The sequence below is a fragment of the Oncorhynchus nerka genome, linkage group LG25 (genome assembly GCF_034236695.1).
Source record: "Oncorhynchus nerka isolate Pitt River linkage group LG25, Oner_Uvic_2.0, whole genome shotgun sequence".
NCBI classification, from domain to species: domain Eukaryota; kingdom Metazoa; phylum Chordata; class Actinopteri; order Salmoniformes; family Salmonidae; genus Oncorhynchus; species Oncorhynchus nerka.
In genome coordinates, this window is record NC_088420.1 from 39,621,404 (window position 1) to 39,646,095 (window position 24,692).

At 42.6% G+C, this 24,692-nt stretch overlaps 1 protein-coding gene across 2 annotated transcripts; it reads right to left on the minus strand.

Annotated features, from left to right (window-relative positions):
- Positions 1-168: 168 nt before the first annotated feature.
- On the minus strand, positions 169-23,147 carry cax2 (cation/H+ exchanger protein 2). Of its 2 annotated transcripts, none has more exons than XM_029634447.2 (20): positions 23,019-23,147; positions 17,750-17,923; positions 17,484-17,590; positions 14,585-14,693; positions 14,291-14,407; positions 11,823-11,884; positions 11,286-11,450; positions 10,179-10,370; positions 9,838-9,937; positions 9,580-9,721; positions 7,676-7,859; positions 7,408-7,507; positions 7,092-7,207; positions 2,641-2,678; positions 2,382-2,494; positions 2,155-2,300; positions 1,956-2,050; positions 1,714-1,792; positions 1,231-1,339; positions 169-932 (listed from the first exon to the last, which is right to left on the minus strand). In XM_029634447.2, exons 1-20 carry the CDS (start codon positions 23,068-23,070, stop codon positions 859-861), a joined length of 2,274 nt encoding a protein of 757 aa, XP_029490307.2. In that variant the 5' UTR covers positions 23,071-23,147; the 3' UTR covers positions 169-858. The 2 variants fall into 2 exon arrangements, with proteins under 2 accessions (XP_029490307.2, XP_064865856.1); XM_065009784.1 differs by lacking the exon at positions 23,019-23,147 and adding an exon at positions 18,928-20,344.
- Positions 23,148-24,692: the final 1,545 nt, after the last annotated feature.

The window sequence follows — 24,692 nt, forward strand, 5'->3', positions numbered from 1 at the left end:
CGGGTGGATGACAGACTTTTGACAAGTGAAGTGGCTGACGTTTCAAAAAGGTTCCATTAACCATAGTGATCTGGAAGTCTGGATAGGCCCTTTGACATTTTCAAATCCTTAAGGTCTTTCAGAATGCTTTATCGTCAAATCAACTGTGGCTCGTTAAACACCCACACATTTGGCTATTAAATGTATTTATTCCTTTGCATTAAAATACTTTTAGCATTGACAAAATAAGTTTGACATCTTCTAAACACGTTTTAAATGTACAAAAATACCTTCTTTACAGAGGCTGCTGAAAACACCCTAGGGGTTTTCAAACAAGTACAAAAATAACAACAAACCTAAGAAAGGGAGAGAGGTCCAGTGTAAAGTTTACCAAACTGTACACCGACTAATCATTGCTCTTTGACAGTTGAATGTTGTCCTCCAGTTTGCATAGCTTCTATTGAACATTCTCAGTGATGGTTTTAAAAGCAATAATATTAAACAGCAAGGTAATACGGTACTAAGGTTTGGTTGGTGTGTAAAATCAGTAGTTCTAAGAAAATATGTAGATTCTGATTTGACAGAAACAGATGAGTGACTAAATGTAGCGTGGAACAGGAGGATTACAGTATATATGTTGTTAGCTGGAGTTGTGCGACTGTGCGGACACTACAGTGTTCAACACTGAAATGTTTCACCAACTGTTAGAATTGTTTTTGAACCGCAGTCCAGAGAAATTTCTAGATGTTCTCTAGCAGTCTGCACACAATATTCAATTCCATAAATAACTTAACTAAGTAAAAAAAACACACAAAAAAACATATTGAATGCAACTTAGTCTGATATAAAAGGTAACAAGATGATGCTCAGATTAGTCCCTCAGCAGCCAGCTGGCGATGGAGCGAAGAAGTAGGATGCCAGGAGGATGAGGTAGACCACCACCAGAGCAGTGCCTGACCAGAGGAGAAAACTGTCCAATTAAACACTTAATCCACTAGAGGGCAGTTCTCTATCATGCTCAAATAATCAATATCCTACGATGACCGGCAACAGATGGACAAGGATGATTTGGTTGGATCAATGATCATTTCCACGTGTTAATTGATTACCCTAGCCTGTGTACAGTGTAGCTGACCGTTTCTGCATTGAACAACACTGTTGTTTACAATGCCACGTTGGCTGATGCAGAAACAGTCAGGCATACAGGTTGGGATGGATCGCTCTGAGGCAAACCCTCCAGTCACGCCTTACCTTGGAAGTAGTCCGATTTGCCATCCATGAAGATGTAGTTGACGAGGACCACGCTGAAGATGCTGGCCCACAGATGCAGGTCACAGAATATTAGCACAAAGCCCACATCCTGTCATAACACACACACACAGGAAATGACTTGTCTATTTTTACCATCAACATATTTATTTTCTATAGTCTACCATGGTATAACTATGGTCTTCGGGTGAGTTGACAAATCAAATGAAAAAAACATCTAAAAAAATCCATCCATGAAAATGTAAGCGAAGCCAATTCAGAAAGGGAATCCGAGTCCCCCGCCTTAGCTGACATCAGCTGAGAGTGCACCAATTAGGTGCTACTTTAGTAACAATCACGCCTACCTTAGTTGGAGCTCCATTTAATCTGACCAGGTTCTGTTCCTGCTACATGGTGTTTCCATTCTCAACTGGACTTGTATTATTGATGAGTTATCTAGTGACAGGTACAGTAGTAGTGTCTTACGTAGAGGGCGTTGAATAAAACAAGCAGGGGGATCTGGAGCATGCAGACCTGTACAGCGATGCAGCTGCCCACCTCCAGGCTGGGAAACGCAACACAGAGGAGCAGTCAGTCACTCCCCATCAAACACTTGTTTCAGTCAGAGAATTCCTGCTAACCAACAGGTCACCATTGCAGTTTGTACCCCGTCAGATCATGTGGTTAGGAAAAACAACTGTTCATGACCCCTGTTAGCGAGGACCCACCTCAGACTGATGTTGTTCTGAAGGGCAAACTGGATCCCGTTGACAATCTCCGGGATCTCAGGTACCATGGCCAGCACGGTTACTCCTATGAAGTACTGATGAAAAACGAGAGGGACAGTGAGGGTTGAGAGGAGAGGGAGCTATAGGGAGATCATCATGATGACAAGACAACCGTGTGGTGTGGTGTGTGTGTCTGTACCTGTGAGATATTGGGCTGACTCAGTATGGGCTGGATGTGTTCAGTGGTGACGTCAGCGCAGGCTGACATCAGTAGAGTGGCTATGATGAGGATGGCCAGAGCTCTCCACCGAGACCAGTGGACAACTGCACCATGGTGGCCGGTCACTGCAGACACACATAAACACACAGTTATGGATGGCTGTTACTTATATAGTTTATAACTGTGTGTGTGTATTTTACCCTTACCATGTCCCTCGCCAACGTGAATGTCGTAGATGTGTGAGTGTGTCTTCAGTGTGAAGATTAAACCAATGATGTAAGCAACAGGCAGAAGGAAGGAGACCGTGTACACCAGTGGCCTGAGACACACACACACAAATACACACACAAATAAAGATGAGTATCACAATTCTTTACAAAAGTATATATATTTTTAATATTCACTAAGATCATCGAGTTACAAAAAAAGTACTAATAATTTGGAGCAGAACCTCTCAACACTCACTGGATGTGGCTGTGGAACAAGGTGTAGTTGTTCTCACTCTGTTGGTAAGATGACAATATATCATCAGGTGAAATACTCAGTGCCACACGACTGTCTGATACAGTACTATACAGAAGAGTGTTTCTGTTACTTTGCGAAATTACAGTTTGACTGTGTGTATGTTGATGATTGAACGTTACACTGTGTGTCTGTTGATTTACAGTTTGACTGTCTGTTGATGATTGAACATTACAGTTTGACTGTGTGTCTGTTGATGATTGAACATTACAGTTTGACTGTGTGTCTGTTGATTTACAGTTTGACTGTGTGTCTGTTGATTTACAGTTTGACTGTGTGTCTGTTGATGATTGAACACTACAGTTTGACTGAGTGTTGATGATTGAACTCTACAGTTTGACTGAGTGTTGATGATTGAACACTACAGTTTGACTGAGTGTTGATGATTGAACACTACAGTTTGACTGTGTGTCTGTTGATGATTGAACATTACAGTTTGACTGTGTGTCTGTTGATGATTGAACATTACAGTTTGACTGTGTGTCTGTTGATTTACAGTTTGACTGTGTGTCTGTTGATGATTGAACACTACAGTTTGACTGAGTGTTGATGATTGAACACTACAGTTTGACTGAGTGTTGATGATTGAACATTACAGTTTGACTGTGTCTGTTGATTTACAGTTTGACTGTGTGTCTGTTGATTGAGTGTTGATGATTGAACACTACAGTTTGACTGTGTGTCTGTTGATGATTGAACATTACAGTTTGACTGTGTGTCTGTTGATTTACAGTTTGACTGTGTGTCTGTTGATTTACAGTTTGACTGTGTGTCTGTTGATGATTGAACACTACAGTTTGACTGAGTGTTGATGATTGAACACTACAGTTTGACTGAGTGTTGATGATTGAACACTACAGTTTGACTGAGTGTTGATGATTGAACACTACAGTTTGACTGAGTGTTGATGATTGAACACTACAGTTTGACTGAGTGTTGATGATTGAACACTACAGTTTGACTGAGTGTTGATGATTGAACACTACAGTTTGACTGTGTGTCTGTTGATGATTGAACATTACAGTTTGACTGTGTGTCTGTTGATGATTGAACACTACAGTTTGACTGTGTGTCTGTTGATGATTGAACATTACAGTTTGACTGTGTGTCTGTTGATGATTGAACATTACAGTTTGACTGTGTGTCTGTTGATGATTGAACACTACAGTTTGACTGAGTGTTGATGATTGAACACTACAGTTTGACTGAGTGTTGATGATTGAACACTACAGTTTGACTGTGTGTCTGTTGATGATTGAACATTACAGTTTGACTGTGTGTCTGTTGATGATTGAACACTACAGTTTGACTGAGTGTTGATGATTGAACACTACAGTTTGACTGAGTGTTGATGATTGAACACTACAGTTTGACTGTGTGTCTGTTGATGATTGAACATTACAGTTTGACTGTGTGTCTGTTGATGATTGAACACTACAGTTTGACTGAGTGTTGATGATTGAACACTACAGTTTGACTGAGTGTTGATGATTGAACACTACAGTTTGACTGAGTGTTGATGATTGAACACTACAGTTTGACTGAGTGTTGATGATTGAACACTACAGTTTGACTGTGTGTCTGTTGATGATTGAACATTACAGTTTGACTGTGTGTCTGTTGATGATTGAACATTACAGTTTGACTGTGTGTCTGTTGATGATTGAACATTACAGTTTGACTGTGTGTCTGTTGATTTACAGTTTGACTGTGTGTCTGTTGATGATTGAACATTACAGTTTGACTGTGTGTCTGTTGATTTACAGTTTGACTGTGTGTCTGTTGATGATTGAACATTACAGTTTGACTGTGTGTCTGTTGATGATTGAACATTACAGTTTGACTGAATGTCTGTTGATGATTGAACACTACAGTTTGACTGAGTGTTGATGATTGAACATTACAGTTTGACTGTGTGTCTGTTGATGATTGAACACTACAGTTTGACTGAATGTCTGTTGATGATTGAACACTACAGTTTGACTGAGTGTTGATGATTGAACACTACAGTTTGACTGAGTGTTGATGATTGAACATTACAGTTTGACTGAGTGTCTGTTGATTTACAGTTTGACTGTGTGTCTGTTGATTGAACGGTACAGTTTGACTGTGTGTCTGTTGATGATTGAGCACTACAGTTTGACTGTGTGTCTGTTGATGATTGAACGTAACAGTTTGACCATGTGTCTGTTGATGATTGAGCACTACATTTTGACCATGTGTCTGTTGATGATTGAGCACTACAGTTTGACCATGTGTCTGTTGATGATTGAGCACTACATTTTGACCATGTGTCTGTTGATGATTGAGCACTACAGTTTGACCATGTGTCTGTTGATGATTGAGCACTACAGTTTGACTGTGTGTCTGTTGATGATTGAACGTAACAGTTTGACCATGTGTCTGTTGATGATTGAGCACTACAGTTTGACTATGTGTCTGTTGATGATTGAACATAACAGTTTGACTATGTGTCTGTTGATGATTGAACACTACAGTTTGACCATGTGTCTGTTGATGATTGAGCACTACAGTTTGACTGTGTGTCTGTTGATGATTGAACGTAACAGTTTGACTGTGTGTCTGTTGATGATTGAACGTAACAGTTTGACTATGTGTCTGTTGATGATTGAGCACTACAGTTTGACCATGTGTCTGTTGATGATTGAGCACTACAGTTTGACTGTGTGTCTGTTGATGATTGAACGTAACAGTTTGACTGAGTGTTGATGATTGAACATTACAGTTTGACTGTGTGTCTGTTGATGATTGAACACTACAGTTTGACTGAATGTCTGTTGATGATTGAACACTACAGTTTGACTGAGTGTTGATGATTGAACACTACAGTTTGACTGAGTGTTGATGATTGAACATTACAGTTTGACTGAGTGTCTGTTGATTTACAGTTTGACTGTGTGTCTGTTGATTGAACGGTACAGTTTGACTGTGTGTCTGTTGATGATTGAGCACTACAGTTTGACTGTGTGTCTGTTGATGATTGAACGTAACAGTTTGACCATGTGTCTGTTGATGATTGAGCACTACATTTTGACCATGTGTCTGTTGATGATTGAGCACTACAGTTTGACCATGTGTCTGTTGATGATTGAGCACTACATTTTGACCATGTGTCTGTTGATGATTGAGCACTACAGTTTGACCATGTGTCTGTTGATGATTGAGCACTACAGTTTGACTGTGTGTCTGTTGATGATTGAACGTAACAGTTTGACCATGTGTCTGTTGATGATTGAGCACTACAGTTTGACTATGTGTCTGTTGATGATTGAACATAACAGTTTGACTATGTGTCTGTTGATGATTGAACACTACAGTTTGACCATGTGTCTGTTGATGATTGAGCACTACAGTTTGACTGTGTGTCTGTTGATGATTGAACGTAACAGTTTGACTGTGTGTCTGTTGATGATTGAACGTAACAGTTTGACTATGTGTCTGTTGATGATTGAGCACTACAGTTTGACCATGTGTCTGTTGATGATTGAGCACTACAGTTTGACTGTGTGTCTGTTGATGATTGAACGTAACAGTTTGACTATGTGTCTGTTGATGATTGAACGTAACAGTTTGACCATGTGTCTGTTGATGATTGAGCACTACAGTTTGACCATGTGTCTGTTGATGATTGAGCACTACAGTTTGACTGTGTGTCTGTTGATGATTGAACGTAACAGTTTGACTGTGTGTCTGTTGATGATTGAACGTAACAGTTTGACTATGTGTCTGTTGATGATTGAACGTAACAGTTTGACTATGTGTCTGTTGATGATTGAACGTAACAGTTTGACCATGTGTCTGTTGATGATTGAGCACTACAGTTTGACTGTGTGTCTGTTGATGATTGAACGTAACAGTTTGACCATGTGTCTGTTGATGATTGAGCACTACAGTTTGACTGTGTGTCTGTTGATGATTGAACGTAACAGTTTGACTATGTGTCTGTTGATGATTGAACGTAACAGTTTGACCATGTGTCTGTTGATGATTGAGCACTACAGTTTGACTGTGTGTCTGTTGATGATTGAACGTAACAGTTTGACCATGTGTCTGTTGATGATTGAGCACTACAGTTTGACTATGTGTCTGTTGATGATTGAACATAACAGTTTGACTATGTGTCTGTTGATGATTGAACACTACAGTTTGACCATGTGTCTGTTGATGATTGAGCACTACAGTTTGACTGTGTGTCTGTTGATGATTGAGCACTACAGTTTGACTGTGTGTCTGTTGATGATTGAACGTAACAGTTTGACTGTGTGTCTGTTGATGATTGAACGGTACAGTTTGACCATGTGTCTGTTGATGATTGAATGTTACAGTTTGACTGTGTGTCTGTTGATGATTGAGCATGACTAAGCGTTACTGACCAGGTCGTAGTGACAGTTGCGGCAGGCGAAGGACCCGCTGGTGGTGTTGGAATTGGTGCAATTGTCACACACCAGGTTCCCATACGCCTTAGAGAACAGCGTGGGGGCAAACACACCTACAGAGACAGGATGAGGAGAGGGTAAGCCAGGGGAATAAAACCTTTTTCGGGATATGTGGGTCTTGAGGGTCTTGGGTACGGGGTGAGAAAGGAGTTAGGGGTTAGAGGTGAGTTGTGGTTAAGAGTTGAAGCTCTTGGATACGGGGTGAGGAGTAAGGACGAAGGGAGGAGTTGGTGGTGAGGAGGTCAGGACTCACCTCCCACAGAGATGAAGAGCAAGGCAGAACTGACCCCAGCTGAACGACTGTTAAACCTCTGCTCCCTGTGTCTCAGCCCTCCTATGATCATACAGATCCCCTAGAGAGGTAAGAAAGGGTGAGCAGGAGTGGGTGGTTGGGGGAGGAGTAAGCAAAAAAGAGGAATAAGGAAAAAGAGACGTATTACATTTCAGTGTGTGTGTGTGTGTGTGTGTGTGTGTGTGTGTGTGTGTGTGTGTGTGTGTGTGTGTGTGTGTGTGAGACTCACAGGGATGAAGAGGATGCAGCCCAGCAGTGTGCCGGTGAGGGCAGATTTAACTATCTCCTGCAGACAGGCATTACCAGCGCGGTGACCCCTCAGCAGGGCCGTGATATAGAAGGTCATCTCTGTGATGGAGCCAAAGGTCGCATTCACCACCGCCCCCACCGCAAAGTTGCTCTGGGCAGAGATACTGCAGAAGGGATAAGGGGCATTGTTCATATGACTTTGTTGTGGCCAATTGTTTTTATTCAGCTTTAAAATAAAGGGTAATACGAGTATTGCTAGTCATGTTTGCGCCTCAAGTATACATGTACTGTATGCATGTTTGCGCCTCAAGTATACATGTACTGTATGCATGTTTGCGCTTCAAGTATACATGTACTGTATGCATGTTTGTTTATGGGAATATGTAGGGGAGAGTGGGGTAAGATGAGCCATTGTTTTTCATTCAGCATCAATCTGTCAAGGGAAATATAGTTTCCATTCTTACAAAGATATCTGTCAGGATGCTGTGTATCCCTGGAAATAAATCAGAATTCATGTAAACATTACAGTCTTGAAAACATAGCTTGTCCAAAAAAAGTTGTCTCTTGGCACAATTTACCCCGGGTTTTGCTAGCTACACATTTCTGTAACGAATTAAATATTATCACTGCCTTTTTGAAACCATGTATATTCTCATTTCCCAAACACCATTAAACACAATCAAAATAGCTTTTTTGTCTTTGAATCATTTTAACCCAATGAGTCCCACTGTAACACCAGCGCGTTTTAGACTTCTATCCCCTTCTAATCATAGTGTGAATGCGCTACATACATACTTATGGGTTGTACCATTGGATCAATCCATTTCTTCTGCATCCGTAGATACCGACCATTAATGGGGGCTGAGCTAGACCGGGCCCGGGTCTTTTTACAAAAACATCTGTAGAGTGAATGGTTTGAGCTACAAAGCATTAAAAGCTAACCATGAAAAGCTGAGACTCTCACAAACAGGTAACATGTTTTGCTCACAAGAGTCGTTAGAAGGTGAGGGGTTCTTCTACATAGAAGATCACAGGAAATCCCAGGACACATATACTGTAATAAGCTCACATAGTTGCTGTCACAAACTCCACAGAGATGTCACGGACTAGTTGTATATTCATTTCCAAGGGAGCAAACAATTGCTGTACTTACAGCACTCATTTGTCAATATAACTCACGAATGCAACTGTTTAATATCAAATTGTGTTGTGTTCTACTTGTAGTCCTGGTTGTCCTGAAAATACAATTGTAAAACACTTCACTGTGAGGATAAATATAAGAGCTGGACATGCAGCTGATAGAAAGTTAGATACACGAAAAGACCATTTTTGCTGGGGTCTCAGCTGACTGATATGGTTGTTAAGCATCTTTTAACACAGGCTTAACGCCTAAATTCACTTTGTACTTTTTTAAACTCTTTTAACACAGGCCCTGTTGTTACCTCATATCCCAGTGATAATGACTTGCATTACACCTGGGAAGAAAACTCTTACATTGGCTCAACTTACACCAAGGAAAACATTTTTACTATTAGCCCACACAGCTACAAGGATGTACTTTAATGCTAGGTTTAGGACATCATATGGATGCTTATAGAGACCCCAACTGATGTATAGAACAATCTCTACTTTTGTTTATATACAAGCATCACGAAACCTCAACACAATAAATTCATTTGACTTGGTGAAAATCTGTTTCTTTTGGACACAACTGTTTACCACTTTTTCCATGTGGTTTCTTCCTTCACAGACTCCATGAAATGATGACCTCTTCCCAAATATTTGGTCAAATTGTTCATTTTGTGTATGGTTTCCAAGAAACAAGGGTGGCTCAACATACCTCACTCTCCCCGACAGTATTTGTGTGTGAGTGCGTGTGCTGACCTGGCGATGCCCATGCCGATGTAGTAGGACAGAGGAATGATGGAGCCGACTGCTGTGGCAAACTTGACCTCAGAGCTGGCAAACTGGTTTCCTTTATCTACATAGCCAATCACCAGGGACACTATCACCAGGGGAAGGAGGTCTGATGAAGGGACTAAGGAATTCAACATGTAAAATGTAAATCAAATGACTGGTCCAAAAACAACCCCGTCCTAGTCCTTTTGGCCCCAAGACTATAGGCCTTGTGATAAAGGATACTGACAGCAAACACATTGATCCCATCCACAGTGTATTTGTAGTAATACCAGTTGACCGCGTGGTAGCAGCACAGCAGCGCTCGAGTCTCACAACCCTGAGGCTGGAAGTCATACAGGATATTACAGTTAGTAATAATACATGGATTCTTTACTGAGACCTAATCCAGACAGATCTTATTCATTTTATCAGCTGCTCACCAAGGCCTTAGATTTTCTAAAACAGGTGTGTTACAGCAGGGATGGAACAAAAGCCTGCATAGCCAGCTCCCAAGGAGGAGATCTGGCTATACCTGGCTTAAATGCTTAAATGATCAGCGCCCTGTCTGCCTGCCCTGCCCCTACCTTCCTCTTTGAGCAGGTGGAGACCGAGAGGTTCTCAGGGGGCATGAGGAGGATGGAGGCCAGGGTCCGGGCATTCATCTTGGCCACGGGAATGGTGAACACCAGCAGCCAGGAGATCAGGCAGGCCAGGGAGTGAACCACAGCCAGCAAAGGATAACCCAACAGCAGCCACACATACGTGCTCACACGGTGCTACATAGGATAGAGGAGACAGATAGAAGGTATACATCACACGGATTGGCTGCAGATCCAACCTTTCTGGACCCCTCTTCCCGACAGCTAAAGGTCTCGAAACTTCTGCGCATGACACTCTACTTTACGCACAGTCTCTGCTCTACTCGTAGATAACAGGCTACTCATGGCGAATGGTTCTCGTTTAATAAAGTTAGATCAAAGCTGAATCAATGTCTGCAATATCCCATAATGATAGCATTCTACACAACAGAGCCGAATATAGTAGCATAGTATAAAGTTACTCTAAGACAAAAAAAACACCACCCCAATCCTTATGAGATTTTAGGATGATTGTGCGAAGGGTCGAAATGTTCTCATGTGGCCAAAACTCAACAGCGCACGCCACCAGGCAAAATACGTGCTTTGATTGAAACTAAACACAGGTAGGCTATGCTACTGTATGCAGGTGCTGCGTGGACGTTTCACCAGTAAAACTTGAATAATTATCATTCACAATTGACAGTGGGAAATGTGAAGGGAGGGTGACCACAAAAAATGTGTGCGTCAAGAAAAAGTAAACAAACATGAAAGGTTAGCAGAAAGGTACTGCAAGCTCATTGACGACTACAAGAAGCGTTTTTCTCTCCGCAGTTATCTTGGCCAAAGGCTGCGCCACCAAGTACTAGCGCCGGCGTGCCAATACTATTGTCCATGCCATTTGTCTTTATTTTCTAAATCAAATGTGTAAACTTAAGTTCAGAAAAATAAAACTGGTTCTGCAATGTTGAAAATCCAATAACACGGTGTGGTGATCAAAAGTTTGTTGTATTGTATTTTAGTAGATATTGGGAATTATTTAAGAAAAGTGTATGGGTGTCAACATATTTGTCCGCAACTGTATACAAGCCCCCGCATCACACATCAGACTCTTACCCAGTAGGGCTTGTGCTGCGGTGGCCCCTGTAGCAGGTCTGGGATGGGCTCTTCAGTGGGTGATGGCAGGAGGATGGGAGAAGTGTCCTCATTGTCCTCCACATCCTCTGGGATGGCCTCACAGTGGGGGAACCTACCACAGCACCTCTCTACGCCTCCTCTCAACTAGAGGGGGAACACAAGAGAGTTTAGCCCAGACACAACATTCATTCTCTTAGAGGACATTATCTGTCTGTCTGTCTAATCTTTGCCCTATAAGTCATCACATGTTCAACAATCTAGCTGTATTCTAGCTATTTTATATGCTTCGATAACACAGACCTTTAAGTCTACATGATTGTTGTGGACATTTGCCTTTAATGGCTTGTGGTGGGGAAAGGAAACAGGGACTTCTGCTACACAGCAACCACAGACAAACAGACAGGAAGTGAAGACAGGAGCTGAAACAGATGTGGTGTATCTTAACAGTTTTAACTTACTTCCTCTAAACCGATCTTTTCCAGTGGAAGCAACGTGACAAAACACATATTACTGTACCTCCTGTATGGACTTCCCAAATGGCCATAAGAAATACCAAGACAACTTCCAGCACATCTTCCCTAAAAGCAGAGAGAGCGAGAGAGACCCAATCATTTCTAAAGGAATCATATCTTAGGATGGCAGTATGTGATAATCCCACCCTCCACAAGATACAAAGGTTTCATCTCAGATTGGAGTCCACCAATTCAATTGATAATCGAAAATTGATTATCGAAAATAATGGCGCCGGAGGGGATGGCTGCCCTTTTATGATTCCCTAACCAATTGTGCTGTTGTGTGTGTTTTTTTGCGTTATTTGTAACTTATTTTGTACATAATGTTTCTGCCACCGTGTCTTAAGAGCTTCTAGTTATCAGGACAGTAACTACTCACCCAATACTGGAGGAATACTTTTTCTTTCATGAGTCAGACGGGAAGGATTTACTTCAGATGTACAATCATTGGATAATAAAATATACGAGCTATGAGCACCTACATCCTACCAACGGAACATAAAAAACTGTAATATCTTATGATTCACCAAGTTGTGGCTGAACGACGACATAAATAACATACAGCTGGCGGGTTGTAAGCTTCTTCGGCAGGATAGAACAATGGCCTCTGGTAAGACAAGGGGTGGGGGTCTATGTGTATTTGGAAACAACCGCTGGTGAATGAAATCTAAGGCTACAAAGGGAAGCACAGCCGTGAGCTGCCCAGTGACACGAGCCGACCAGACAAGCTAAATTACTTAGAGGAAAATAACACTGAAACATGTATGAGAGCATCAGCGGTTCTGTACGACTGTGTGATCACACTCTCCGATGTGAGTAAGACCTTTAAACAGGTCAACATTCACAAGGCCGCAGGGCCAGATGGATTACCAGGACGGGTACTCCGAGCATGTGTTGACCAGCTGGCAAGTGTCTTCACTGACATTTTACACCTAATACCAACATGTTTCAAGCAGACTCCCATAGTGCCTGTGCCCAAGAACACTAAGGTAACCTGCCTAAATGACTACCAACCCGTAGCACTCACGTCTGTAGCCATGACGTGCTTTAAACGGCTGGTCATGGCTCACATCAACACCATTATCCCAGAAACCCACTCTAATTTGCATACCGCCCTAACAGATACATAGATGATGCAATCTCTATTGCACTCAACACTGCCCTTTCCCACATGGACAAAATAAACACCTATGTGAGAATGCTATTCATTGAACGTTGAGCTGTAGTCAACACCATAGTGCCCTCAAAGCTCATCACTAAGCTAAGGACCCTAGGACTAAACACCTCCCTATGCAACTGGATCCTGGACTTCCTGACTGCTCGCCCCCCCCCCCCCCCCCAGGTGGTAAGGGTAGGTAACAACACATCCGCCACGCTGATCCTCAACATGGGGGCCGCTGAGGGGTGTGTACTCAGTCCCCTCCTGTACTTCCATGACTGCATGGCCAGGCACGACTCCAACACCATCATCAAGTTTGCCAATGACACAACAGTGGTAGGCCTGATCACCGACAATGATGAGACAGCCTACAGGGAGGAGGTCAGAGACCTGGCCGTGTGCTACCAGGACAACAACCTCTCCCTCAACGTGATCAAGACAAAGGAGATGATTGTGGACTACAGGAAAAGGAAGACTGAGCACGCCCCCATTCTCATCGAAGGGGTTGTAGTGGTGCAGGTTGAGAGCTTCAAATTCTTTGGTGTCCACATTACCAACAAACAATCATGGTCCAAACACACGAAGACAGTCGTGAATAGGGCACGACAAAGCCTATTCTCCCTCAGCAGACTGAAAAGATTTGGCATGGGTCTTTAGATCCTCAAAAGGTTCTACAGCTGCACCATCGAGAGCATCCTGGTTGCATCACTCACTGGTATGGCAACTGCTCAGCAAGGCACAACAGAGGGTAGTGCATACGAACGACCCAGGCTTATTAACAGCTTCTACCCCCAAGCCATAAGACTCCTGAACAGCTAATCAAAGGGCTACGCTGCTGCTACTCTCTGTTTATTATCTAGGCATAGTCATTTTTACCTCTACCTACATGTACATATTACCTCAATTACCTCGACTAGCCGGTGCCCCTCCACATTGACTCTGTACCCGTACCCCCTGTATATAGCCTCCACATTGACTCTGTACCTGTACCCCCTGTATATAGCCTCCACATTGACTCTGTACCTGTACCCCCTGTATATAGCCTCCACATTGACTCTGTACCTGTACCCCCTGTATATCGCCTCGCTGTTGTCATTTTACTACTGCTGTTTAATTATTTGTTACTTTTATTTTCTATTTTTGGAACTTATCTATTTTTTCTTAAAACTTCTTAAAACATTGTTGGTTAAGGTCTTGTAAGTAAGCCTTTCACTGTAAGGTCTACACCTGTTGTATTCGGCGCATGTGACAAATCAAATTTGATAACACAGTACTGCCAAAGGATAGACAGTACTGCCAATGGAGATCCATACCATATGGTACTCCAATGATGGTGATGAACATCAGTATGCTGACCAGGAGGTAGACCAGAGACACCCACCAGCCAAACAACAACACATACACTACATTTCCACAGGTGATCAGATGACCTGACATCAGAGACACAGACAGAGAGAAATTAGTGATGACGCCATGTAGTCCTATTCACAGCAAGCCATGATTGAGGACTTCGGGGTTTGTACTGAGTATCACAGTGACATCTGTAGAGTTGACTACTTTTCCTCCTTACAAGCACAAATACACAAAAAAAAAACACAAACACTCACCTGTGTGTGGTTTGATGACGTTGAGCTCTGAATAGAGCTCCTTGACCACATCCGACCTGTCCTCAAAGGGACGCTCCGTCACATGACTCTTCCACTTCCTAAATCCAAACTAAAACACGAGCACACACACAGTGAGAGAGTAAATGTGCACACATGATTTAGACAGTTCATTTGAACCTGTACTGTACAAAACATACTTCCTAACTTCAGATTTAGTGAATATTTGTTTTCATTTCAACAACTCTACTTGTGATGTGCTAGACACCCTGCGTACAGTGGCAAATCAGCAGTTAAAACAATGACAAAGCCTTCTCCCCACCACTATTTCAGTTAAAACAATGACAAAGCCTTCTCCCCACCACTATTTCAGTTAAAACAATGACAAAGCCTTCTCCCCACCACTATTTCAGTTAAAACAATGACAAAGCCTTCTCCCCACCACTATTTCAGTTAAATCAATGACAAAGCCTTCTCCCCACCACTATTTCAGTTAAAACAATGACAAAGCCTTCTCCCCACCACTATTTCAGTGAAAAGTAGGGGATAAGGCTGGAGAAATGTAACAACTCAAATTCAACAACAGAGCTATGGATGCAAGGAATGACCATGATATCAAAATGATAGTTTTAACCATGTTAACATTTTACAGCAGTGGGCTAAATCAGGGTCACAGAGTGTTTCTTGGTAGTCTTCAACAAATCTACTTTGAAACAAACGTATACGCCTCACACACATGGTCATGGGCTTAAAAAAGACACCTATACCATGTCAGATATAGAGTTTAAATGTTGAGTTTGCGTCCCAATATTACATCCCAATATTACACTTTATATACAGTGTTTTCGGAAAGTATTCAGACCCCTAAACTTTTTTCACATTTTGTTACGTTACAGACTTATTCTAAAATTTATTAAATCGTTTTTTCCCCCATCAATCTACACACAATACCCCATAATGACAAAGCAAAAACAGGATTTTAGACATTTTGGCAAATTCTTCAAAACAAAAAAAATTAACTTGGCCGGGTACGAGCCCGGGCTGCGTCGAGATGTGCTTGTCCCATCGCACTCTAGCAACTCCTGTGGCGAGCCGGGCACATGCACACTGACATGGTCGCCAGTTGTATGGTGTTTCCTCTGACACATTGATGTGGCTGGCTTCTGGGTTAAGCAAGCAGTGTGTCAAGAAGCAGTGCGGCTTGGCAGGGTCGTGTTTCAGAGAACGCATGGCCCTCGACCGTACGAGAGTTGGAGCGATGGGACAAGACTAACTACCAATTGGATATCATAAAATTGGGGAGAAAAAGGAGAAAAACATAAATAAAAATAAACAACAAAAAAATCCTTAATTATTACATTTACATAAGTATTCAGACCCTTTACTAAGTACATTGTTGAAGCACCTTTGGCAGCGATTACAGCCTCGAGTCTTCTTGGGTATGACGCTACAAGCTTGACACACCTGTATTTGGGGAGTTTCTCCCATTCTTCTCTGCAGATCCTCTCAAGCTCCTCCAGACGTGACGCTTGGCATTCAGGCTAAAGAGTTCAAGCTTGGTTTCATCAGACCAGAGAATCTTGTTTCTCATGGTATGAGAGTCTTTAGGTGCCTTTTGGCAAACTCCAAGCGGGCTGTCATGTGCCTTTTACTCCGGGGTGGCTTCTGTCTGGCCACTACCATAAAGGCCTGATTGGTGGAGTGCGGCAGAGATGGTTGTCCTTCTGGAAGGTCCTCCCATCTCCACAGAGGAACTCTGGAGGCTCAGTCAGAGTGACCACCGGGTTCTTGGTCACCTCCCTTACCAAGGCCCTTCTCCCCCAAGATTGCTCACTTTCGCCCAGAGGCCAGTTCTAGGAAGAGTGTTGGTGGTTCCAAACTTCTTCCATTTAAGAATGATGGCAGCCATTGTGTTTTTGGGGCCCTTCAATGCTGCAGACATTTTTGGTACCCTTCCCCAGATCTGTGCCTCGACACAATCCTGTCTTGGAGCTCTACGGACAATTATTTTGACCTCATGGCTTGGTTTTTGCTCTGACATGCACTGTCAACTGTGGGACCTTATATAGACAGGTGTGTGCCTTTCCAAATCATGTCCAATCAATTGAATTTACCACAGGTGGACTCCAAACAAGTTGTAGAAACATCTCAAGGATGATCAATGGAAACAGGATGCACTTGAGCTCAATTTCAAGTCTCACAACAAAGGGTCTGAAATCTTATGTAAGTAAGGTATTTCATTTTTTCAAACTCCATTTTAGAATAAGGCTGTAACGCAACAAAACGTGGAAAAAGTCAAGGGGTCTGAATACTTTCCGAATGCACCGTATATGAATGCAGCTGCCACTGTATTGAAGCCAATGGACACAGTTTATTATAGTTCACTATGCTTTATTACCGGTGACAGGTTCAGTACACTGCATTCTGTATCAATGCACTGCTCTATTTTAGTTTATAAAGCCCTCGTGCAAACTTCTGCCATGCCTTACATCACTGTTAAATTACAGACATACGAGTCACCAGACCGGATCACAGGGATGGTCAACTCTGGAGATCCTTTTGGTCAGCATTGAGTTAGGTAGATCTGCGTTTAGTTCATTTTGCACCTTGTGGAATGATCTCTAGAATTCTACAAAGTTGGATGTTTTGGTGTCGCTAGGACATTTCAGACAGTTGGTTGATTACTTTTTGACTGAGGAATGTGTTTGTTTTTCAGGATCGTGTTTTGTTAGTGACTTTTCTTAAATTCCTTGTAAAAAATGGTGTGTTTTTATTGTATTGAAATTGTAAGTATTGTGAATTTGTATGATTGTGTGCAGGGCTGCATCCCTGGGATGGATCAAAATCTTTCATTCATCTGCAATGTTGTTGATTCTGCTTCATAAACTATACTGTACTATACCCTGTAGTTGTTGGCTAGTTTGTTGGCCTCCACTTCGTTCTCTGCTCTGATAGTGGTCTTGTTGGTGGCGTCCTCCCATACTTCCTCAGAGGCATGGGCGCTGAGTCCTGAAGGGTGAGATGTATTCAATCATGTTACAATCTAACTCTATTGAGGTTAATAAAAACAACCAAAAGTTTATCTCTGGCCCGGTTCCATTTCAACCCTTACCGCCCTCTCTTCTCCTAGTGCTATAGTACCAAAATGTGACTGGATCTTGTACTCACGTGTGTGTGTGGACGGACATTTTGGCGTGTAGACACCTGGTCCGGGGAGGAGGGAGGGGGAAAGCGAGGGGGTGCAGGCATCCCTCAGCTCGGAGTGCAGGCTGGCCACACACAGCCGATCACACATTGGCCCGTGGAGGTGCCCCCCCCGGTGATCTTGGTCCCATGGAGAATCTGCAGGGAGTGGACGAGGGGAGGAGATGTAGCAATGGCACAAGAGGTTCTGGCCATGACCCAAAGTGTTTGGTAAACACTGGTCTAGCGTGTGGTATTCTGGTGGAACCGTAGGTCAGAGACAATGACCCTGTACTTCATGTCTGGAAGAGGAGGAGAGGCATGACAGACATACACAGCCAGACAGACATACACAGTCAGACAGATGGGCACAGACAGACATAAGCTGGGCTTGTTCACGGAGACAAAACTCTGCCTGAAACAAGACAGGCGTGCCTGCCTGGTCGGTTATTTTCAGAATGTGCTTGATGGTGGCAAATAAACTTTATGACCCAATACATTACACTATTTATTTAACCTTTATTCATCCAGGTAAGCAGTCATGCAATGCACTTAGGCCAAAGTGTGATCTAATGTTCCCCTGACTTGTTTTTCTGTACCAAGGCTTCTCATAGTCACAGTAGGCCTGCAGTAACACCTGCTAAACTGTGTACATGACCAATAACCTTTGATTTGAGTAAAATACAGAAGGATTAGTATCACTTCCCTTTACCAGTATAAATACAAACGATGTTCTTGAACTTCCCCATCTTTCTGCCTAAATGTCTTCAATGTCCCTTAAGGTCATACAGTTTCAACTGCATGTTACAAACATTTAATGATTCCTGTAACCAGACGAGGTAGACAGACGTTATCCAATGGTGATACTAGCAGGCCGCCAGCCACAAACAGGGGCAGTTCCTGTCCTTAACACTGAAAGATCAAACTTGTGAGACGTGTCTTACTGGTAATCGGTTCTTACAGCACCCACTACCATTCAGTGACATTATTTGTCCATGGGGAAAAAGAGCTACTTCGTAAACACAGCACTGCCTGTTAGACTAAAATGAGTAGTAACCCTGAATAAGACCTAACCACACACTGACCAAAAAGTTATTTAGTTGGCATTTACGTATGTCCCCATTACCAGTAAAACATCATCAAAACCCATTTCTTTCACTTACTTGCTGTGCTGTGTCGTTGTTCATTTGTTCAGTCTCATCCAGGATTTCATCATACATGTCAAGCAGTGAAGTTTCAGCTGTCTGTCTGTGGCCTCTCTTCCTCGATGCCCACTGTCACTGTGTCCGTTTCCATCTTGTCCAGCTGTGTCTAACATTTCACGTAAACCCTGTTTCTTGTCTGCATCGAAGTAGCGGGTCTGGTACCTAGCATCGAGCTAGGTGGCGACACAGTAAAGTGGCTCAGAGAGAATGCCACCAAATCACTTGTTCACAGCCTCTTGTACTTTTGCAAGTTTTAACCCCATGGTCTGTGTGGGCAGTTTTGTTGAGCAGGTGTTTCAATGCCATGACAGAGGGTGTCACGTCTGCTGCAGACGCAGTTGATGAGATTATTTCTCAGGTCAGTTGTTTGAATGGAGCTAGGAGTGTGTTCATGTTTCCATGTTTCAAACATGTTCTCAAATGCCATTGAAATGGAAGCAGCGGTATGAGAAACGGCACATTCTTGAGTATGCAATACGGCTTTCCTCAGTAGGAAATCCTCATCGACCCACTGCTATCACACTCATAATGCTCATAGGGCTGACATCGCTGGTCCAAATGTCAGTCGTGAAGATAATAGCAGTGATAATAGCAAGTAGCTCATGGATGTGCGTTTCAACAATACTGTGTAACTCCGGTAGGGCAACATCTGAAAAATTGTGCCTACTTGGTAGTGTGTACCGAGGCTCGAGGTGCTCGGCCAGTCGACGAAAGCCAACATCATCCATAACAGAGAATGGTTGATTGTCAAGGGCAATTAATTTCATTATCTTGGCGTTAATGGATTTTTCCCGAGTTGTCTCGCTGAAATATTCTTACTCTTTCAAATGACTGCTCGACTTTAACTTGTTTAGTTCTTGGAAGTGTGCGCTTAGTATTTTTATGTTTTTGTTCTGTGTACAACTGGACCCTGGACTTCCTGACAGGCCGCCCCCAGGTGTTAAGGGCAGGCAACAACACGTCTGCTACGCTGATCCTCAACACTGGGGCTCATCAGGGGTGTGTTCTTAGTCCTCTCCTGTACTCCCTGTTCATCCACGACAGTGTGGCCAAACACGACTCCATCACCATCATTAAGTTTGCTGGCAACACAACAACGGTAGGCCTGAGAGGGAGGAGGTTAGAGACCTGGCAGTGTGGTGCCAGGACAACAACCTCTCTCTCAATGTGAGGAAGACTAAGGAGCTGATCGTGGACTACAGGAAAAGGCGGTCCGAACAGGCCCCAATTAACATCGACGGGGCTGTAGTGGAGCGGGTCGAGAGTTTCAAGTTCCTTGGTGTACACATCACCAACAAAGTATCATGGTACAAACACACCAAGACAGTCATGAAGAGGGTACGACAACACCTTTTCCCACTCAGGAGACTGAAAAGACTTGGCATGGGTCCCCAGATCCTCAAAAGGTTCTACAGCTGCACCATCGAGAGCATCTTGACCAGTTGCATCACTGCCTGGTATGGGGAGACAGGTAGCCTTTTATTTGCTTTTTATTATCTATGCATAGTTACTTCACCCCTACTTACATGTACAAATTACCTTAACTAACCCGCACATTGATTCGGTACCGGTACCCCCTGTATATACCTAGTCACTCGGGGGGCTCCCGAGTGGCGCATCTCAGTGCTAGAGGCGTCACTCACTACAGGCACCCAGGCTGAATCACAACCAGCTGTGATTGGGATTTTCATAAGGCGGCGCACAATTGGCCTAGCGTCGTCCAGGTTTGGCCGGGGTAGGCCGTTATTATAAATAAGAATTTGTTCATAACTGACTTGCCTAGTTTAAAAAAATTATATATATATATATATAACCTGTTATTTTATTGTGTTACTTTTTATAATTTTTCACTTTAGTTTATTTGGTAAATATTTTCTTAATTCTTTCTTGAACTGCACTGTTGGTTAAGGGCTTGTAAGTAAGCATTTCACGGTAAGCCCTACACATTTTGTATTCGGCGCATGTGACAAATAAAGTTGGATTTGATTCTAGACAATTCTGTGCTTCCAACCTTGTGGCAAGAGTACGGGGAAGGCACTTTCCTGTTTCAGCATGACAATGCCCTCATGCACAAAGGTCCACGAGGTCCATACAGAAATGGTTTGTCGAGATCGGTGTGGAAGAACTTGACTGGCCTGCACAAAGCCCTGACCTCAACCCCATCTAACACCTTTGGGATGAATTGGAACGTAGACTGTGAGTCAGCCCTAATCTCCCAAGATTAATGCTCTTGTGGCTGAATGGAAGCAAATTCTCGCAGCAGTATTCCAACATCTAGTGGAAATCCTTCTCAGAAGAGTGGAGGCTGTTATAGCAGCAAAAAGGGGACCAACTCCATATTTATGCCCATGCTTTGGGAATGAGATGTTCGACGAGCAGGTGTCCACATACCTTTGGTCATGAAGTGTATGTATCCAACGGACTCATCCTACAAAGTAGGCTTTGTCTTTGATCGGATACTTTCAAAATGCATCCTTCTGTCCTCCCTTCCTCCAATCACTGATATGACCACATAACTAGAATGAGATTCTATTCCTATGTATATGACTGGGGATGATTGGGTAAAAGGTCAAAATTGAGTTTGAGGAAAAGCAAAAAGTCCACAATGTTATCACCTATCTAGTTAAGTAAAAAAAAAAAAAAAACGTTATTATAGCTCAATCCAAAGGGGAGCAGCATAATGAATTCTAAAATTCTGAGCAGGACATTTGACACAAGGAAAAAAATCCTGCGTGACAGGTGTGCGAGCATATGTTGGTGACGGTGTTATAATACTACTGTTTTGTCGGGACTGATGGTCTGTTTATGTTTTTATGGTTGTCGTTATATGGAGTAGGCCTACAGCTCTATCTAGTTGTCCTATCAGGGACAACAGTTGGTGACAACTAGCATTTTAAATCTAACCCTTTTCCTAACCTTAACCTAATTCTCCTAACTTGCCATGTTAATTCTCCTAACTTGCTGCGTTGTTAGTTCTACTAATTTGCTACGTTAACTCCCCTAACCTGCTATGTTAGTTCTAACCAGCTATGTAAACAAACCATCAGTCCCTACAAACCATCTGTATCACCACACCTGTTGCTAGCCCAAAGGCCGGCAGATGGTGATATTGAGTCATTTCCATTTTACAGTCTGCATTGTTTGCAGCAAGCGATAAACCCGTATCCCAGTGGACCGGTTCTTCCTACATTCGGTCTGCAAAGGAAGGCATCGATTTCCACCTTAACTATATTTAATGGCAAGAAGGCTGGTGAAATAACGGGAAAAAATATGCATACTTTCTTTATGAAACACGATGTTCCACCACCATGCTAAAGTGTCTAATGCCTGCAAACACTGCATATCCCATGCTGCCATCTGTTTGCTGCCATCTGTTTGCAGCCATCTGTTGTTTACCGCTAGTTGAACGAAGGACGTGACATCAGGAAGTATCATTAGAATGGGGTTGGAAATTGTGTTTCGTAAAGAAAGTATGCATTTTCAACAACAACAAAAACACCTTCTCTCCATTAAATCTAGTTCATGAGGAAATCAACGCATTTGCAGCCATAATGGAGAACGTTGTAGGTAGGAACCGGTCCAAGGGGGATACCAGTGTATTGCCGGCTGCATTCAACGGCTTTTGATGGTAAAATGAAACCAGATCAATATCGCCATCTGCCGTTTTTGGCCTAACCTGTAGTCTATTCCGTGTGATCATACGTCACAGGTTTATTCTCAGATTTTGATTGATTTAAGTGACCACGAATAATGTATTCATGTATTCATTCAGTAGTAACACAGTCATTATCAAAAAAGGATAGGCAATGCACCTGTCTTTTCCCTTTGTTCAATTTCTTGAAATTACACTGTAGCCTAATGTGCATGTATTAACATGTAGGTATTATTTCGCGGTAGGATTATTTATTATATGACAGATTTTTTTTAAAGCACATCGACGATACGAAGTATATGGCTGGTGTGTTAGTATACATAGCCTAAAAAAAGTTTAGCATCGCACAACACTAACGTTAGCTACATCAGCAATAGGCTATTTAGCTCGGCCTCACCTTGACTGTCGATGGTTGATCTCCGCCGTCGACTCTCTGTGTCTGTTGACATGTGTGGGCTGGAGAGAGACAAATCAGTATCTCAGTCAGTTATAGTAATGGGTTCCATCACGCGCTTCTTGCTCAACCTTGTCGTATGACGGCAGAGGGTTCTGCGCTCACGGATTAGGCAACATGGAATTATGGGAAGCGTAGTGATTACTGCACTATATGGGCTGTGTTGTAGGCTAGGCATGTAGACCTTTACTGGGAAGGTTTTCCTATTCATTGCCCATTCCTCGTAATACAGTTTGAGTGGGCATATGCCTACCTATCTCTTGGTCGCTCGTCGGGCTTTCGTGTGCATGCTTTACACATTTACAAAGGAAGACGTGCAGCAATCTCCACTCATCTGTGAATACTGAACTGAAAAGGAGCATCGCATGATCATAGAGAGAAAGCGTTTGTGTGTAAGTGTGTGCGTGCGTGCGTGCTCTCAGTGTCCGCAAACTTCTCAAACCCTTTCACCAGAGGAAGTCTCAAAAACAGAATATGCTTGCATTTGACAGCCAGTGAGAGGCCTTGTACCCATCCGTTTAGTCATGGTGTGGTTTCTGTCTGGCACTGTGAAGACAAGTGAGATGCACAACAATAACCACCTATATTTGATATGTACACTACATGGAATTTGGATTCTGATCCATTTACAGTGCATTCTGAAAGTATTCACACCCCCTAAACTTATTCCACATTTGGTTGTGTTACAAACTGGGATTACAATGGATTAAGAAATTATCAAATTTGAACAAAATTCATGAAAAATACATAAGTCAACCCTGAGTCAATACATTTCAGACTCACCTTTGATAGCGATTACAGCTGTGAGTCTTTCTAGTTAAGTCTCTTAGAGCTTTCCACATCTGGATTGTGCAACATCTGCCCATTATTCTTTAAAACAACTTTTAGGCTCGATCAAATTGGTTGTTGATCATTGCTTGACAACCATTTTCAGGTTTTGCCATAGATATTAAAGCAGATGTAAGTCAAAACTGTAACTCAGCCACTCAGGAACATTCACTGTCTTCTTGGTAAGCAACTCCAGTGTAGATTTGGCCTTGTGTTGTAAATTATTGTTCTGCTGAAAGGTGAGTTCATCTCCCAGTGTCTGGTGGACAGCAAGACTGAACCAGGTTTTACGCTAGGATTTTGCATGTGCTTAGCTCCATTGCGTTTATTTTTCTTCCTGGAAAAACTCTCCAGTCTTTAACGTTTACAAGTATACTCATAACATGACTCATTTTAAGCTGCATTAGTTTAGTGCCTTGTTGCAAACAGAATCTCTGTTTGAAATTCCCTGCTCGACTAAGGGATCTTACAAATAATAGTATGTGTGGGGTACAGAGATGAGGTAGTCATTCACAAATCATGTCAACCACTATTATTGCACAAAGAGTGAGTCCATGCAACTTATGTGACTTGTTAAGCACATTTTTACTCCTGAACATATTTAGGTGTGAATACTTTCTGAAGGCACTGTATAATTGATCCTGTCTTGGGCCAGATGAGCATCAGATATTTACATCAGGGAAAGGCATTTGGTATTTTATTAGGATCCCCATTAGCTGTTGCAAAAGCATCAGCTACACTTCCTGGGATCCACACAAAACATGACATAATACAGAACATTATTAGACA

What these genes read in the sequence shown, in the direction of transcription:
- cax2 (XM_029634447.2), bottom strand. Translation starts at nt 23,070, where the DNA reads ATGTCAACAGACACAGAGAGTCGACGGCGGAGATCAACCATCGACAGT. An exon ending in ATGTCCGTCCACACACACAC is followed by an intron (nt 17,591 to 17,749) that starts GTGAGTACAAGA and finishes CTCACCCTTCAG; the next exon opens with GACTCAGCGCCCATGCCTCT. An exon ending in TTTTATTCAACGCCCTCTAC is followed by an intron (nt 1,340 to 1,713) that starts GTAAGACACTAC and finishes GTGTTATGACAG; the next exon opens with GATGTGGGCTTTGTGCTAAT.